Here is a 14,126-nt window from a genome sequence, read left to right on the forward strand (position 1 = left end):
CCAAGAATTTGTTATTGAGATTTTCCAGGATCTCCTTTGTGTTTGTGTGATGGTCTACCTAGATGACATTCTGTTCTTCTAGTCCACACATTCCTCCACTGTCTACATGAGAATCAGCTATATGTCAAATCTGAAAAAATGTTTGAGAAAATTCTCTTACCATTCCTGAGCTACATTATTTTGTATAAGGGCATTTTTATAGATTCCGAGAAGTTGTCAGTTGTCTTGGAGTGTCCGCGTTCTACAAGTCTGCAAGCTATTCAGCGATTCCTTGGGTTTGCCAACTATTATAGTTTATACTATATTTCTCCTCCCTGTCCGCTTACATCATTGCTCACACCTGAAATGGGGTGCATGCTAAGAAGTGTACTCCTGAGGCCGAGGCAGCCTTTCAGCCCCTAAACCAAGCCTTCACCTCTGTAACTATGCTTCATTGGCCAGATGTAAACAAACAGTTCTCCCTGAGGTAGAAGCTTCTTTGGTGAGGGCTGCAGCTGTCCTCACCAGATGAGTTCTTCAGGTAAGATGATTGTCTGTGACTTCTTTTCAAAGGACTTCTCCTCAGCTGAGTGCTATTATTCAATTGGTGACAGGAACTGCTGGCAATTAAGATGTTCTTAGAAGAGTCACATCAACTTCTGGAGGGAGCCAACTATCCAGTTGTGATTTACACCGACCATAAAAACTTGACTTACATCCAGTCTGCCCAGTGGCTCAACCCACATCAAGCTCAATGTTCTTTGTTCTTCGTCCAGCTTGACTTCATTATGCATATCCGTCCAGCTGACAAGAATGTCAAGGCTGATGCCCTCTTTCACTCATTTGATCCTACGGACAGGGTAGAGGAGTCTCAGCACATCATCAACCCTGACTGCATTATTTTTGTTGCTCCGGTACAGATTAAGGACATCCCTCCAGTGAAGACGTATGTTCCTCTGGCCAGATGAAGGTGTGTTGACACCTGAGGATATATGTAGGGCTGCAGCTAACGATTATTTGAATAATCGATTAGTTGTCAATAATTTAATCGAATAATCGGGAAAAAACACCAAAATTACAAAACAAAGAGGTTCATATGATTTTACTTGAAAAATTATGTTCAAAGGCCATATTAAAACAAATTGTGGATGGCACTGTTATGGGGGATCTGTGGATGACACTATTATGGGGGATCTGTGGATGGCGCTGTTATGGGGGGGGATCTGTGGATGACACTATTATGGGGGATCTGTGGATGACACTATTATGGGGGATCTGTGGATGGCGCTGTTATGGGGGGATCTGTGGATGGCACTGTTATGGGGGTTCTGTGGATGGCACTGTTATGGGGGATCTGTGGATGGCACTGTTATGGAGGGGATCTGTGGATGGCACTGTTATGGAGGGGTTCTGTGGATGGCACTGTTATGGGGGATCTGTGTATGGCACTGCTATGGGGGATCTGTGTATGGCACTGTTATGGGGGATCTGTGGATGGCACTGTTATGGGGGATCTGTGGATGGCACCGTTATGGGGGATCTGTGGATGGCACCGTTATGGGGGATCTGTGGGTGGCACTGTTATGGGGGATCTGTGGGTGGCACTGTTATGGATGGGGATCTGTGGGTGGCACTGTTATGGAGGGGATCTGTGGGTGGCACTGTTATGGAGGGGATCTGTAGGTGGCACTGTTATGGGGAGGGGGATCTGTGCACTGTTATGGGGAGGGGGATCTGTGCACTGTTATGGGTAGGGGGATCTGTGCACTGTTATGGAGGGGATCTGTGGATGGCACTGTAATGGAGGGGATCTGTGGATGGCACTGTTATGGAGGGGATCTGTGGATGGCACTGTTATGGAGGGGATCTGTGGATGGCACTGTTATGGGGGATCTGTGGATGGCACTGTTATGGGGGATCTGTGGATGGCACTGTTATGGGGGATCTGTGGATGGCACTGTTATGGGGGATCTGTGTATGGCACCGTTATGGGGGATCTGTGTATGGCACTGTTATGGGGGATCTGTGGATGGCACCGTTATGGGGGATCTGTGGATGGCACCGTTATGGGGGATCTGTGGGTGGCACTGTTATGGGGGATCTGTGGGTGGCACTGTTATGCAGAGGGTTTTGTGGGTGGCACTGTTATGGAGGGGATCTGTGGGTGGCACTGTTATGGAGGGGATCTGTGGGTGGCACTGTTATGGGGAGGGGGATCTGTGCACTGTTATGGGGAGGGGGATCTGTGCACTGTTATGGGAGGGGGATCTGTGCACTGTTATGGGGAGGGGGATCTGTGCACTGTTATGGGGAGGGGGATCTGTGCACTGTTATGGGTAGGGGGATCTGTGCACTGTTATGGAGGGGATCTGTGGATGGCACTGTAATGGAGGGGATCTGTGGATGGCACTGTTATGGAGGGGATCTGTGGATGGCACTGTTATGGAGGGGATCTGTGGATGGCACTGTTATGGAGGGGATCTGTGGATGGCACTGTTATGGAGGGGATCTGTGGATGGCACTGTTATGGAGGGCACCGTTATGGGGGATCTGTGGGTGGCACCGTTATGGGGGATCTGTGGATGGCACCGTTATGGGGGATCTGTGGATGGCACCGTTATGGGGGATCTGTGCACTGTTATGGGGAAGGGGATCTGTGGATGGCACTGTTATGGGTAGGGGGATCTGTGCACTGTTATGGGGAGGGGGGATCTGTGGATGACACTATATAGCATCTTATGCTATATGTGTCATCCACAGATCCCCCTCCCCATAACAGAGCACAGATCCCCTTCCCAATAACAGTGCACAGATCCCCCTCCACATTAAAGTGCCATACACAGATCCCCCTCCCCATAACAGTGCCATACACAGATCCCCCTCCCCATAGCAGTGCCATACACAGATCCCACTCCCCATAACAGCCCCGGCCCGGCTGCTCACAGCAGACTATTCCGGCAGTAACTTTTACTCGGCGTCAGCGCATCTTTATTACCTTACAATGAAGCTCAGGTAACAGGCAGAGCGGGCGGCGGCGTAACGTCACTCACTCACGTGACGCACCTATTCCACCCACTTTATGAATGAAGGAGGCGGAGCAGGCGCGTCACGTGAGTAAGTGACGTTACGCCGCCGTCCGCTCTGCCTGTTACTGGAGCTTCATTGTAAGGTAAAATAAAGATGCAGTGATTTAAAGTAAACTGCCCGCCCGCATAGCAACGAATCGGCGATTATTCGATAACTGGATTCATCGACAACGAATCCCGTTATCGAATATTATCGATAAAGTCGATTAATCGTTGCAGCCCTAGATATATGTCTAAAGTGGCTGGTTATCCGGGAGTTTGAAAACCATTGAGCTAATCTCCAGGAACTACTGATCTTCCACTCACTGTGAGGATGCCCAGGACTTATATCTTACCTTATCAACTATATATAATACATTATGAAAACCTTCAAACCTTTAACATATTTTGCGACTTGTGCTACAATAAAAAATAAATCCACGTTTCCCCTATCAATCTGCACTCAATACTCCATAATGCGAAAGTGAAAACAGAATTTTAGAAATGTTTGCTCTTAAAGAGGAAAAACTAAAATTTTACATGGGCATAAGTATTCAGACCCTTTGCTATAACATAGCAAATACATCTCAGAGCAGCTGATGGTGGAAGATGTAGGGAGGGAAGACATTTCATGAACTGACTTGTGGCAGCAGTGACATCCTATCACAAGATGACGCTGGAAATCAGTGAGCTCTTTAGAAGGAGCCATTCTTTCACAAATGTCTATAAAGACAGACCGCATGGCTAAGGGCTGGATTTTATACACCTGTGGCAATGGGACTGAATGAAACACCTGGATTGAGTGTCCTTGTAACTTGATCTGTGTGGGCCGAGCAACTGTGAAACAAACATTGATTAGATATTATGGGGGTCAGTTATTATTAGATATACGCCAAGGGGATTTGTGTCCGACTTTTCCCTGCTCATGTCAGGTCTAAAAAAGGGGGCATGGTGTGGGCAGAGAAGGGGCGGCCCGGCCGGCCCATCTCATTTATCATTTTCTACGCCTGTTTTAACCGCAGAAAATTAGCTAAATCTACACCAGCAAGGGAGCTGGAGTAGATTTAGGCCAGCGGTGGATGTTTTTGCCCCTGTGGCCGGCGCCTCTACATAACTTAGGCGCATCACGCGCCAGTGCAAGGGGTATTAAGACCAGTGTCTAAAACGGCGATCTTAATAAATGACCCCATAAGAATCTATCTATTTGAAAAACATTATTCAAAGGTGGATATTCCGTTTAAAGTTGTGAAATCCATAAAAATTACTGCATCTTTTTCAACAACGCAAAATATCGTTATCAAGATTCATGTCATAAGCCAGCAAAATAAAATATATAAAAAAAGAGCAAACAATAGAAAATTGGCATCGCCACGTCCTTAAAGGGGTTGTCTCACGAAAAATATTCTACAGTTTTCAAACTAGCACCTGGATCTGAATACTTTTGTAATTGCATGTAATTAAAAATGAAGCATAGCCACTGAGTTATTCAATTAAAAGTATCTGTATAGCGCCACCTGCAGTTTTTTTTTCAAATTTCTTTGTCCTGCTCACTGAGATGGCCGCACATGCTTAGTTCCATCCTTCAACTGCCTCCTGAGCTGTGATAGGGAGAGCATGGGCACGCCCCCTGAGCTGTGATAGGGAGAGCATGGGCACGCCCCCTTAGCTATAGCAGAAAAGACACTCCCCTTGAGCTATCAGCTTGATATAAATCTAGCAGAGCAATGAATGTGGAGATCTCTGGATCCATGTGAGGTACAGGGCTGGTTCTAGCTATGTTAGAAAGCGATTGTTGTGTACTATATGATGTCTGATTTAAATTTTTTACATTAGTCATGGGATACCCCCTTTAAGAAAAAAGGAAAAATGAGCATCAGAACTTTCTTTTCCAAACTGTATGAGCTGTTTAACTACAGTTACATGACTCTCACAGACTCATATGTCACTCCAGCGAGATGCATTGACAGCCAGTCGGCACAGTTCTGCAGGATACACAGAAACCCCCGCCTCAGCTACTAAAGTACACACATCTCGCTCAGACCGTTACAGGGGGACACATATTCCAGCAAAAATAAGAGAGACGTGAACACACGTTTCTGATTATTACACTTCATATGTTATCCAAGTTAGCAGTTAACTTTTATTGGCCATAATAAAGAAGTTGCACAACACTCTGCCTGGATGAAATATTATCTATTGTCAGAGGAAAGATGGAATAAACCATTTTCTGAGAGCTCCAACCACACAAGAGCTGTGCAGACTCTATACACAATGCAGGAACATTTTATTCATCCCTCCACTCATCTGCTTATTTAACGGGAAACTTTCTTCAATATTTAACTGTTTCTACTGTAATTAGATTAGGTGCATTCTATATAAAATACATTTAAAGAACAATTTTAGGAAGGATCAACCCTAATAAACCAGGAATACTGTCTGGTAGAGTTACCCTGCTGATTAAAAGGATACCTGTTTTGAGCAAATTGGTTGAAGAGTTTGTGAGAAAAAATACTTTGATTTTTTTATGCAAATTATAGCTTTAGTGCACCAAGGGGTGGAGCCTAGCGTCTTAGTGCACCTCCGCTCCTCCGCCTTCCAGTGCTGGCTCAGGCCCTCTGTGCACCGAAGCCCTCATTTGCATAAAGAATAAAGCCTTTTTATCGGGAACACCGGAACCAATTTTCACAAGACGGGTATCATATTAATCAGCAGAATCAGACCTTCCAGGCACTTGGTTTAAAAGGGTTAATCCTGCTGAAAGGTGCACTTTAAGATGCCCATACACTTTAGATGTATGTAACTTATTAGGGAAAATAAAAACCATGTGTGTTGGATTTCCACATGGCCAATAAGCCGCTGAGAGAGTCTGGCGGGCAAATTATTCTCCTCCTCCCATTGAAAACACATGCAAGTTTGGATGAATGTGTAGGTTTATGGGGGGAGTTGGGCCTAAGTGTATGCGGATTAGGCTAGTATCACACTGGCGGTAAATTCTTCTGGCAGACTGTTTTGGTAGAACAGCCTGCCAGAAGACATTGTCTCCGGCATACAGTTGTGTTCAAAATTATTCAACCCCCACTGAAATTGAGTGTTTTGGCCAGTTTGACATTGATTTTGATCATTTCAGTCATCTTGTTTACAATTAAATCAAAGAGGCACTTGTAAGTCAGACAAATATAACATAACAATTATAATGAAACAACCACAAATGTCTTTTCTGTGCTCACATCATTATCAGTTTTATTCAACCCCCAAGTGACATTCAATCTTAGTACTTAGTACAACATCCTTTTCCAGTTAGAACAGCTTTTAAACGTGAAGCATAGCTTGACACAAGTGTCTTGCAGCGATCTACGGGTATCTTCGACCATTCTTCAGGGGCAAAAGCCTCCAGTTCAGTCACATTTTTAGGCTTGTGCGCTGCAACTGCTTTCTTTAAGTCCCACCAGAGGTTCTCAATCGGATTTAAGTCTGGTGACTGCGATGGCCACTTCAAAATGTTCCAGCCTTTAATCTGCAACCATGCTCTAGTGGACTTGGAGGTATGCTTGGGATCATTGTCCTGTTGAAAGGTCCAACGTCTCCCAAGCCTCAGGTTTGTGACAGACTGCATCACATTTTCATCCAATATCTCCTGGTACTGAAGAGAATTCATGGTACCTTGCACACGCTGAAGCTTCCCTGTACCTGTAGAAACAAAACAGCCCCAAAGCATGATTGACCCCCCGCCATGCTTCACAGTAGGCAAGGTGTTCTTTTCTTCATAGGCCTTGTTCTTCCTGCTCCAAACATAGCGTTGATCCATGGGCCCAAACAGTTCTAATTTTGTTTAATCAGTCCACAGAACACTATCCCAAAACTTTTGTGGTTTGTCCACATGACTTTTGGCATACTGCAGTCGACTCTTCTTATTCTTTGGAGACAGCAAGGGGGTGCGCCTGGGAGTTCTGGCATGGAGGCCTTCATTACGCAGTGTGTGCCTTATTGTCTGAGCTGAAACTTCAGTACCCACATCTGACAAATCTTTTTTCAGTTCCTCAGCAGTCACACGGGGACTTTTCTCCACTTTGCGCTTCAGGTAGCGCACAACAGTCAAAGTCAGCATCTTCTTTCTGCCACGACCAGGTAGCGTTTCAACAGTGCTCTTTGCCTTGAATTTGCGAATGATGCTTCCTATGGTGTCTCTTGGTATGTTTAACATCTTTGCAATCTTCTTATTGCCATTGCCCTTCCTGTGAAGAGAAATCACCTCTTCTCTTGTCTTCCTGGACCATTCTCTTGACTTCACCATGTTTGTAAACACACCAGTAAATGTCTAGAAGGAGCTGAGTATCACAGTCCTTTTAAATCTGCCTAATTGGTGCTTATTATGCTTGATTGCTGCTCCTTGACATCCACAGGTGTTTTCAATACCTGATCGAAAACACTTGAATGAACCTCTGTTCTTAAGAGTGGTAGTCTTTAAAAGGTTGAATAATTGTGTCAATGAAGAAATTACAAAAAAAACATTTAATACTGTATTACAAAAACAATTGATGTCATTTTAGTTGCATTTGGTTCTTTAAAAAGTCCTTGTAAGATTTCATTCTGAACACAATTACAAATGTACACTAAATTCCATAAAACCCTTTACAGCATTGGGGGTTGAATAATTTTGAACACAACTGTAGCTGGATACCACATGACCCTGCCGGAGCCCATTGCCCATGATGGGACTCAGAGGGGATCCGCCCTCTTTCCGGCATTAATACTGGAAACTGCCGGATCCACACAGAGTCCTCATTATAGTCAAAATTTCTTCATATATTTTTCAGTTTTAATTGTAATATGAGAATTAACAGTATGAAAAGAAAGGAAGGGATTAAGGGAGGAAGTGTTGGGATTCTCTTTTTATTTTTAAAAATGTTTATCTTTAAAAGGGGTTGTCCCATTTGTACATTGATAATAATTAATGATTATAAACAGTATACGCCGTATAGGTGTGGGTCCACCTACGGAGCCTGTTCTTATCTGAAAAACAGGGCCTAACATGAATGAAGGTGTTTTGTAAGGGTAATTTTATGTACTAATTGGTTCTGCTCACTTTTATATTACTTTTAATATTCTGTATAATAAAGTTTCCCTTGTAATGTACCGGGTTAGAGAAGTACCCATTCCACATTCCTGAGTGATCTCAGAGGCATGTGTGATACACACTGGAGGAGGGGCTGATGGGAATAACTCTGTTTTGAACATTTACATTCGGGGGACTCCAGCTGGAACGTCATCCTAGGTAGGATGTAAGTATTGATTTTCCCTATCTTTTGTACACCCTGGGGTGTCGGTCATATGTTATACCGTGGTAAACAGCCATGTGTTATAGCATGACAGACTGAGTCTTACCCCATATTGCATGTTGTATATTTAGGCAAGTGATGTATTTACTTTTTATTATTCTGTATGTGATTTGTTGTGTTATGTTATATTTAATCACACTTAGTAAATATATTTATTCACTTAGCCTGTGTAAGCTTATTCATTCTCAAATCTTTTGAATTCACGTTTGAAACACAAGGGCATGGACATGCATTTTGGCATCCTTCCTTCACTCCTATGGGACTCCTGGAAATAGCCGAGCGCACTCAGATATCTTCAGGAGTCCAATATCACTGAGTAGACACTGCATATGCAAGGCCATTACTCCACAACAGCCGAACCAGCACTAGGCTATTTCGAAAGTCCCATAGCCGTCAATGAAGAAAAACATGAATGTGTGGCTTGCTCTCTATCAATGTGGGGGCTCCGTTCTTGAGATAGGAGTGCATTGCAGAGGTGGGATCTGCACCTATTGGACATTTATGGCATATCCTATCAATATACCATAGATATAAACACAGGAATTCAACTTTAAGGTAACATTTAACATCACAATACTTCCAGGGGCTGTCAGGGCTTTCGATTTTAGACGCTCCTGCTTTTTTGTAGGGACCCATAAACCCCAAGTTGAAGCAAAAAGTTGACAAGTTGCCCATGTTGCAGACTGCAAACTGCGAGTCCAAAAAACACAGGCACCAGCCATATAAACTCTGCATGGCGGTGCGGATGCAGAAGCACACGGAAGCCCTGTACTGCAAACCTTAAATATTTTTGATGGGCCTGATGAATAATACATGTCCCTGAGATCTATAGTGCACATACTTGACCCTTTCCCTATAAGGGGAACAATGGGCCTAAATGATTCCTTCCTAAATCTTCTGTATCTTATTTTTTATTTTACTCTCTTATATAGCTCTGACATATTCTGCAGTGCTTTACAGACATTATTATCACTTGCTGTCTCCAACACAGCTCACAATCTAGGTTCTCTATCAGTCCCTTTGGAGTGTGGGAGGAAACCAAAGTACTTGAATAAAACCTACACAAACCCAGAAAGAACATTGGATTCGAAACGTGGACCAAAGTGCTACAAGGCACCAGTGATAGCCACAGAGCTGTCCCTATCTTATCTGTTTAGTTGTTCCAGGTTTATGATGGTTCTGAATATTCCTATTCAGGAAACCCTATTTATTTATCCCCTGCCTTTTCTAAAATCCTGTCAAGTTCAGGATCACATATGATCCTGAAAACAGTATGGAACAAAGCTTATTTTTTGGTATTGTATCCCTCAACTAGATCTTGGGCCATAGCGCTTGCCTGGCTGAGTAGTGAGAGCTCCATCTCCGTCTGCAAACTGATTCAGCAGACACATCTGCAAGAAACCGTGTGGTTGTCTTTAATAGGGGCATTGATTCTAGAATTTTCGCTCTTGAAATCTTTGCTAGCAAATGTTTCTCTAGTTGTTTTAACCAGAGGAACAATATCTTGCAACTGATGTGGCTGCAAAATTAGTAGAAATTAGTGTGTCTGATGTCTCCCATGATTTTCTGAGAAGTCCACTTTCCTATACACTAGATCTTTTAGTTAAGAGCCTTCAAAGGGAATGTTCATCTTTTGAGTACTTTTGCCACCAACATATTAATATTTGGCACCTCATCCCAAACTTTAGTGACCTAAGGAATAAAGAGCAGACATTTTTTAATTCTCTAAATACAGAAAGTCTCTTCTCCACTTCCTCCTTAACCAATTTTTTTAGATTCTCATTCCTTTTGGCTCTAAAAACTGCTGGGCTCCAATCATAATCCTGTCAGAGGCAGAGGAATCCTGCACCAAGCTAAGGGACCCTAACCTGAGAGGTTTTAGTAGGGTTCCAGGGAAGAGGCCTCTTGATCGTGTTCCAGCCCGACTATAATCCTTAGATCTTCTCTCTTGAATCTATCCTTTGTAGGAATATGAAGAAAACTGGCAGGTGGGTGTGGAAGGCGATTAACCTGCCTGTCTTCCTGTCCCAGAAGAGGCCAATAGGACATCCTCCTGTGGTGCTGTCATGGAGCACATCCTGGAAAATATATTTGCTTCCTTCAGGAGAAGTGCTATGTGCTTGCATACTTTTCCAAGGAACCACTGCTTCTAAGACACCCTATGCCTGCTGGTTCTCCAGAAGAAGAACCAGGACCATCCAGCTGGGTCAAAAGGAATCTCACCCAGCCAACAATTATACTACCCTGTATTGATGATAAGTGATAAAAAAAAATTGTGGAATAGTCCTGGAGAAAAGCAATGGACTGAACTATTATGTTATTTAAGAAACAATATGAGAAGACCAGTTCATTCACTATGCAAATATACCTAGTAGAGTTGAAGGAAAGAAAAAAGGAGACAACCATTTACAAAGGGTAGAGTTATAGAGTTATAAGCATTGTTGAGAATCCCCTGTCCAAACAGAAGAGTAGGCATTTTGGAAAAACAACATTCATATCGTCACCTGGAGTCACCACCAACAGTAATTGCAGTAGATTATTCCTCCTGTTGAAAGACTTACCTTCAGTTCTGGAGATCGTTTCATCATCTCCAAGATGATATAACAACCAATGGAATGGCCAATGAGAACCAGCTTTACGTCAGGCGGGACATTTTGTTTTAAGAAGAAGTGCTTGTGTTCAACTTGACCATTGAGGCCAAATACATCATCTATCTGATGGTCATGTTCTGTAAAAAGAAGCAGAGATATACACATTTACCAAAATCCATACAATAGAAAAAATTTGAGATGTTGCCAATAAGAAATAATTTGACTTCAGATATCGTTTTTGTAATGAAGAGAAGCAACCAGATTTGTTTTCACCATTCTTCTGGTCTACTAGTTTGACATGAGAAAGAGGCCTTAAGAAAATATGTACTGTAAATAGTCCCATTTATTGTCCTAAATTCCTATCAGAGCTCAATAGCTGTCCGCAATGCACGGGTACCGGCTGTGTGAATCCCCTATTGCGGTGCGGACTCATTGACTTGAATGGTTCCGCAATCCGCAAAATATGGCAAAAGATAGGACATGTCCGATTTTTTGCGGTGTGGAAAGACGGACCCAAAAGCTCCAGAGTGTTTCAGTGGGCTTCCGATCCATGACTTTGCTCCGCAAAAGATAGAAAATGTTCTATCTATCGCCGTATCTTGCAGACTGTGGACCCATTCAAGTCAATGAGTCAGCATCTGCAGCACGGAGTACACATGACCGATGCCCGTATACTGCGGATCCGCGGTTTGCGGTGGGTATGTTTCCACTGTTACAGACTACAAACAAATCCTGAGTAGTGTCATCCGACCCTTCTTCTACTATCTGCAGACTGCAAAGCTGTTTCATTTTTTTTAGACGCACTGGAAAAATAAAATGGTTCTGAAAGGGGGACACAGACTTTAAATGAGTCAAAAATACTGTACCAAGCAACAAAAATAGTACAAAACATAAAAAAAATCCAGCAACATGAAAGAAAAGTACAATAGTTAATAGCTGATATTCCTGACTTGCATTTTATCAGATGTTTGGCGGCAGTAAGGCAGATGAGTATAAATGACTAGGTGCAGTGTAGAAAGCTCCGCTCCAGACAGAACTTATAAAGTGGGATTTGGACGCATATAAAAGCAAGGTACATTGCAGAGTTTCCACCTCCTGTGGCTAATTCATGAACTATCAGCTCTGCTGGTACAATGAAAGAAAATCAAAGCCCAACTTAGGGTACTTTTACACTTGCGTTAAACTTTTCCGGTATTGAGATCCCTCCTAGGGGCTCAATACCGGAAAAAACTGATCAGTTTTATCCTAGTGCATTCTGATTGGAGAGCAATCCAATCAGTATGCTTCAGGATGTCTTCAGTTCAGTCACTGCACGGTTTTTAGACTGAGAAAATACTGCAGCATGCTGCGGTATTTTCTCTGTCCAAAATTCCGGAACACTTGCCGGCATTATTTTCCATTAAAATGCATTAATGCCACATCCGGCGCCAAGTGTTCCGGAAAAAACGGATCCGGTTTTGCGGTCCGCGCATGCGCAGACCTTTAAAAATGTGAAAAAGATAAATACCGGATCCGTTTTTCCAGATGACAACTGGAGAGACGGATCCGGTATTGCAATGCATTTGTCAAACGGATCAGTCTACAAATGGTGTCCGTTTGCATACCGATTGCCGGCGACGGAACTGCCTGCCATAATCCAACAACGCAAGTGTGAAAGTACCCTGAGAGAGGCCAGTATCTCTGCGTCACTTAACTGTGGAGTTCTTGGCACAGAGAAGATAACTGGACAAGGAAAAGTATGAAATGGATGTCTTATCCTATAATTCTGGAGGTGTTGTGGAGGTTCACAAAATGTTGCGAACTCCTGCAGATCTAATTGTCTCCTCTCTATATAAATACCGTATATGATATTATATATGTACCCATTATTACTAGTGATGAGCCAATTTAATGAAATTTGTTTCGGGTCCGACCCTAACGGATCGGTGAGCAGGTTCGATTGAGGAACGAATAAATTTGACCTGAACGGAAAGTGATCAGATTGCCTTGGAACGTTGTGTAGGATTTCATTTTTAACTTAAAAAATAGGTCCACAAATTAAAAAAAATTAAAAATAGCAATACTGACCATAGTATCCCCTTCATCTCTGACCCTGTCCTGTCTCACACTGCAATCCAAATGGAGGGACTGTACATCCTGGAGGAATTAATTTTATCTTCTCATAACAATTTTTAGCTGGGAGGCAACCACTCAGAAGAAACCTCCCATCAGCAGGAGGCAAAGTTTTAGATAAGCCCAGGTGAAGCTTTGGGTGACTACGTGTTATGTGGTATTACAGTATATGACACCGATTGTTTGTCAGATCAGTGGCGCAAAGGATTTCAAAAGCTTAAGCTCGTCTGTGAACCACAAAACGTGCGTCAGGACGGAATAGCAGGAGACCTGGCAAACGGTCAGCCGAAGTTATGTAAGGTGTATGGCCACCTTAAATGGGTTGTCTAGAAAATAACAGCAAGACATTGGAAGGGATATTAAAATAATAAAAATGTTATGCTCACCATTCCAAATCCCCCCTGTTCCAGGTACCACCGCTCTGATCCCCCCCGCCAGACTTTGTACTGATGACTGCACATGACCACTACAGCCTGCAGTCTAAGGTCAGTGATTGGTTGCGAGCGGTAGACAGGCACGTCATGGCTGCAGCGGCATGGAGGATTGGTGCAGCAGCAGTGGAGCCGAGGGTCCAGTGAGTATAACTTTTTTTAAAAACTTTCCTGCCACTTACAGCAGTTTTTTTTTTAGGAGGCCTGTCACCTCTACAATTTGTTTCAAAAGAAGCATACCACCATGTCATGTAGGTGCACCAAAACCTAACCATACCTTTCTTCTGAAAATCCAGTCTTGTAATCCTGGGAAAAGCTTTGCTATATTTGTATTCAAATCAGGTTTTCAGTGCACCGTGGGTGGGGCCACTCTGTTCGGTGCACCTGGCTTCCCCTGCGTCATCACTAGATGCTGTGAAATTGCAGGACCCAAATAAGATAGGGTGGTGCTACTGGTGGAGCACTAATGGAGCGGCCCAGCCCACGATGCACCAAAAAATAATGGGAGCATTTTTCTGGATTTTCACAAGAAAGGTACAGTTATGTTTCAAGGCACCCACCCAACATGGAGGTATGCTTACCTTGAAACTGATTTTTTGAGGTGACAGACTC

General features: G+C 43.3%; 1 protein-coding gene across 7 annotated transcripts in view; it reads right to left on the reverse strand.

Annotated features, from left to right (window-relative positions):
- Positions 1-14,126, reverse strand: part of LDAH (lipid droplet associated hydrolase) — a 293,483-nt gene that overhangs the window by 138,621 nt on the left and 140,736 nt on the right. For all 7 annotated transcript variants that reach the window (XM_040427384.1, XM_040427387.1, XM_040427386.1 and 4 more), the window contains one exon: positions 10,942-11,108. In XM_040427384.1, the coding sequence (XP_040283318.1) occupies positions 10,942-11,108 (167 nt within the window). The remainder of the gene's footprint in view (positions 1-10,941; positions 11,109-14,126) is intronic.

The sequence above is a fragment of the Bufo bufo genome, chromosome 4 (genome assembly GCF_905171765.1).
Source record: "Bufo bufo chromosome 4, aBufBuf1.1, whole genome shotgun sequence".
Classification (NCBI taxonomy): Eukaryota; Metazoa; Chordata; class Amphibia; order Anura; family Bufonidae; genus Bufo; species Bufo bufo.